The 5199-nt window shown below is 41.7% G+C and overlaps 1 protein-coding gene across 1 annotated transcript; it reads left to right on the forward strand.

The window, feature by feature from the left end:
* The first annotated feature begins 952 nt into the window (after positions 1-952).
* LOC119420726 (collagenase 3-like) lies at positions 953-3475 on the forward strand. The gene is made up of 5 exons (XM_037688156.1): positions 953-1051; positions 1141-1391; positions 1465-1613; positions 3067-3195; positions 3296-3475. The coding sequence occupies exons 1-5, from the start codon at positions 953-955 to the stop codon at positions 3460-3462; spliced, it is 795 nt and encodes a 264-aa protein (XP_037544084.1). The 3' UTR covers positions 3463-3475.
* Positions 3476-5199: the final 1724 nt, after the last annotated feature.

Consider the following 5199-nt stretch of genomic DNA (forward strand, 5'->3'; position numbering starts at 1 on the left):
ATATGTACTGTATGTATGTAGCTACTGTATATGTATATATATTTTGTCATTTTCAAAAATATTGTTGTAACATGACACCATTTCAAGAAATGGTTGTATCATCATGAAAACACAGACAAGGACCCATACCACAGTAGTATCAATGCCAGACCTGTAGAGCACCTTGCGGCGCTGTAACACTGCCACAAACATTCACCAAAAACAGGAAACAAGGTGTGGAGCATGCACATAAAACAGCTGTTTTTGCTCTGCTCTCTTAAGGAAACATTTTTCATTCGTTTTTTCTATTATTGCAGTAATATTGTATACAAGCGTTTTGCAGAAGTTGCAAACTAGAGTTTGTATCATAAATATAAGAATGTATTTCGGCTGTATCAATACATTTTTCATGTTTGAGTTCATAGTTTGGGTCTATGACATCTTGGTTTTTCAGAGGTTATGTTTCGGCCGTCAACTTGAAAACACAAAAATTGTCCTAATCTGGAACCCACTTACACCAATTAATGGCCTTAGTTTGTTAATTGAGTTTATGTCTAAATGTCATTTCCTTATGAATTGTTCTGTTCAGTATGGCTGTGTAATGGTAAAAATGATAAAATCATCACACTTGGAGGATGTCATTTCAATTGTTTAATATTGTGTAAAAATAATACATTAAAAAGACAAGCCACAAAACTATCATTTTTTTCAAAATTCCAACTTTCTGTCATGAAGAAACAATTAAAACAAAGAAAAATATAATTGCTGTCAGTTCATGATTGCATAATTCTTTGAAATATATATATATTTTTTTACTTGACCTTCTATCGTCCATAAATGGAAGAGTTGCTAATCCACCGGCTTGAGACGGTAGTTGCTCAACACACCCACCCAGCAACTCGTTCATCCTGGAGCCTTTATAACAGCTGACTCCACTGCAACCACACGAGACAAAGTCAGCACGAACGGAAGGATGAACTCTTTCAGCACGTTCTTTGTACTCAGCGTGACTGCTGCAGCTTTCTGTGCACCCGTCACTAAAACTGCAGTAGATGATCGAAGTTTTGCCGAGGTAAGTAAGGTTCATGCTCATCTTTTGGCTTATCTTCAGGGATTCTCCAATGACAACAACAATATATATTGTCTTGTCTTGTTTCCCAGGGCTACCTGAAGAAATTCTTCAACCTCACGGATGAGAGAGGCCCATCAACTAGACGAGGAGGAATCAGCCCCATGACGAAGAAGCTCACTGAGATGCAGAGCTTCTTTGGGCTTAACGTCACAGGGACACTGGATGCTGAAACCCTGGAGATGATGAAAAAACCCCGCTGTGGTGTTCCAGATGAAAAAGTAGCTCGTTTTTCTACCTTTGGAGACAAACCCAAATGGAACAAAAGGAGCCTCACCTACAGGTACAGGATCTGAACACACGAGACATACGTGATGTGAGACAGTGGTGCATTTCTCCACTCTTCTGTAATGCAGGATACAGAACTACACACCTGACATGTCTCAGGAAGAGGTGGATAATTCCATTGAGAAAGCTCTGCAGGTGTGGGCCAAAGTCACTCCTCTGAAGTTTACAAAGATGAACAGCGGCACGGCTGACATCATGATCTCTTTTGGTCAGCGGGGTGAGTAAAAAGTACATTTTTGAGAGGTTGATGGTGGAAAAACATACTTTAGTTGCTTCATCAAAGACATTGAATTAAATTATGGTATATCTGGTCTTGCACTGTTGTTATTTTTGAAATGTAGCTGAGATATTCCAGAATAATCTTTATTATCACTGCACCGAAGAACAGTGTTTGTACAGTCGTCGAAAGATGGGCGGAGTGCACGTTGCTGCTGCTCCTAAGAGCGCGGCCCCTTATTCTTTAGATGGAAAAAGGGGAAAGACCATGAGGAGAGGATAGTGGTGTTCCAAAAAAGATCTCTTCACACCTTGTCCTTGTCAGGACATGATTTAAGACATCAAAGACTCTACCTGCAGCACATTTATAAACACATTACATCTGCATTTGATGACAGGACGGTGGGATTTGTCCATGAAGCACTTCCAGATAGTCCTGATAAGATGTTGGTCAGCCGGTACATCTCTGATAAGCGTTCACAGAAGTTCTCGGGGGTTGGGCTACGTGAGAGATAGAACAGAACCTTCTTAGTTACACATATCCCAGGAGAAATTTGATAAGTTGTCCTGCTTCGAGGCCGAATGGGGAGTCACATTCAGATAAGCTACAGTTGTGAATTTTTTTCAGGCTGACATTTGTTTCTCGTCAGCCTTGAGCCCTGCTGGTACTTTCGATCCAAAATGGCCAGATTTGTGGGCACTCCACTGGTCCGTGCTTATTAGCTCCCTCCAAGGTCGTCCCCGACATGCTGGCAAGTCCTAGAAGCCGCAGGTGGCCTACGATTCTCAGAAATTGCTTCTATCTTACAGTTGAGCTCGTCATCAGCTGAGTCTGCTCGAAGCACGAACCACACCTTCAGATAAGGTCGGCAGCTTGGCCACGGCCAAAACTGCTGCTGTCGCCTTCTTTAATAGCCGATAACGTAGGTGTCCGACGGTGCCAAGAAGCAGAAACCCTTCTATCATAAATCTTTGGTGTCCTCCTGAGACGATACAGGAAGTCACGTCAACTTATCCATGATGTACCCTGTCGCGTGCATCTCAGTGGGGCATGAGGGTTCTCCAGGACCCTGTCTCGGTTTTATTTTTTTTTATCAATTGCAATCAATTACTGAAATTCCAGCTGATCAGATCCATGTCAGTAATTAACTGTTTGAAAGATGTGTAAATAGGAGCTCCGATACACAGGACAGAGAGCAAAAGAAAAAAGCAGGAGGGAGAAGGGAAAGGGAAGAAAATGTGTCCGTCTTGCTCGAGAGCGAGTGAGGGAAAAATGTTTTTTTTTTAAATGTGTTCCATAACATTATGTAAATGATTTCATGCATGGGAGATGAAACTGTGTTAGATCCTGATTTACTATGATGATGTTCTACGACGATACACAAACAACACAAATGAGTTTTTAAAATGGCAAATCCAGATTTCAACATGTGACAAGATGCTCTTTCTAACAGCTCATGGGGATTATTACCCTTTCGATGGACCTGCTGGTACTCTTGCACATGCATTTGCACCTTCCCAGGGCATTGGAGGAGATGCTCATTTTGATGACGATGAAAAATTTATATTTCGTTCAGGAAAAGGTGAGTTTGTCATTTATACATTGTTTTACAGAGCGCCTCTGTGTGTGTTTGCTACTGACTCCTGCAACTCGTTCATTGTTCTGTTTTTTTTCTGCTTTAGGCTACGTCCTGTTTCTTGTTGCTGCTCATGAGTTCGGCCACTCTCTGGGCTTGGATCACTCTCAGGATCGAGGTGCTCTCATGTATCCCGTGTACTCGTACAGAAACCCCGACACGTTTGTTCTGTCACAGGACGATGTTAAAGGCATCCAGTCGCTCTATGGTTGACAGATGAGCTCCATGTTTGGGGCATGCTGGAATAAACATGTGAAAAACATACTTGCAAAATAAACTGCACTCCTCCTCAGTTCTTTAATTGTGTGAACGCTGAGTCAGCATTTAAACTTTGGTTTTCCTCTTGATCTCACACTAATTCTGAATACTTTGTGCTATTTTTAGCCACTCACAAATCTAAACAATCAGATCGGGCATGAACAGCGTGCTATGATTTTTGTTTTTATAACGTTTACACTTGTAAAGTTTGTAATTTTATTCAAAATTGAATTCCCCATAGATGTCTCTTCAGAACCTTCAAAAACAGTTTAGATCGGTGCCAGCATACTTGATGTAGTTTTGTCTTCTGATCCTACTTTTAGCTGGTCTATTGTTACTTTTAGCTTCTATTCTGCTACTTTTAGCTTTCAGCTACCATTTTGCTATATTAAGCTTATAGCTACTATTCAACTTTTTCTTGTTTTAGGCTACAGATTTGCTAATTTTAGCTACACTTTAGCTGATTTTAGCATTAGCATTTACTTTTACTACTTTTAACAACTGCTTTGTAGCTTTTACCATGTTCTGCTTATTTTAGCATTTGTCCACTTGTTTAAACTTTAGCGAGTCAGTTTTAGCTCTGGCACATAAAAATACAGAGGCAATGAAAAAAAAAAGGGATTTTTTTTATTATTGATGTGATTTAACCTCCAGGATCAAAACTTAATTAAGATCCTTACACAACTGGAACTCAGCCCCCAAATACATCTGATATTTGTGAGTGCAGGTGCGGTTCCTGGTGCCCTGGGCCAACAACCCCTCCGGCAAACCACATCACCAAACTCCTCCCCACCCCAGGGGGTGTACACGCTCCCCCATGACATGTCATTTAGATTACCATGTACCATCACAGACACTCAAAATGTCTTTGAAATATTTTATTTTTAAAAAGAAAGAAATTGAAGAAACTAGAATAATTCTTGTTTAGCTGTGGTTGAGTGGTTAGAGCGGTCGACCTCCAATGGGAGAGTTGGGGGTTTGATTCCACCAACAGTCACATGCTGAAGTGTCCATGGGCAAGACACTGAACCCCTTGCTGCCTCTGATGTGTGTCTCATCAATGTCTGAACGTGATCTAAAGCACTGATTAGTCTCTACAGATTCAGATGGTCTTTGTAGAGATCTAGTAGAGCGCTGCGTGAACGTGTGTGTGTGGAGGTAAATGATTCACAGATTGTTGTGAAGAGCTTTGAGTGTCTTGATCAGATAGAAAGGTGATATATAAGTACAGTCCATTTACCATCCGTCCATTTCTTTACCCACTTCTTCCTTTTCGGGTCGAGGGGGTCACTGGTGCCCATATCCAGCCATCATTGTGTGAGAGGTGGGGGACACCCTGGACAGGTCCCCAGTCCATCACAGGGACACATAGAGGTTACCAACCATTCACTCTCTCACTCACACCTAGAGAAAATTTAGAGTTACCAATCAGTCTAACATGCATGTTTTTGGTCTGTGGGAGGAAACCGGAGTACCCAGAGAAAACCCACGCATGCACGGAGAGAACATGCCAACTCCACCCAGAAAGGCAACCAGACCAGGATTTGAACCGAGGACCTGCTCGCTGAGAGGCAGCAGCTCTACCGGTTGTGCCACCGTGCTGCCCACAGCTGATTCAATTAATTAACATAGCATAGTTATGTTAGAACATAGTTCTCTGCATTAATGGTGCCTTTCCAGACATGCAAGCTG

Source organism: Nematolebias whitei, chromosome 14 (assembly GCF_014905685.2).
Source record: "Nematolebias whitei isolate Nwh7 chromosome 14, NemWhi1, whole genome shotgun sequence".
NCBI lineage: Eukaryota > Metazoa > Chordata > Actinopteri > Cyprinodontiformes > Rivulidae > Nematolebias > Nematolebias whitei.

Bases quoted from the DNA above. Each gene is read 5' to 3' on its own strand.
- LOC119420726 (XM_037688156.1), top strand. From the start codon at position 953: ATGAACTCTTTCAGCACGTTCTTTGTACTCAGCGTGACTGCTGCAGCT. The intron at 1,392-1,464 runs GTACAGGATCTG...TCTGTAATGCAG, and splicing joins AAAAGGAGCCTCACCTACAG to GATACAGAACTACACACCTG. The intron at 3,196-3,295 runs GTGAGTTTGTCA...TTTCTGCTTTAG, and splicing joins TATATTTCGTTCAGGAAAAG to GCTACGTCCTGTTTCTTGTT.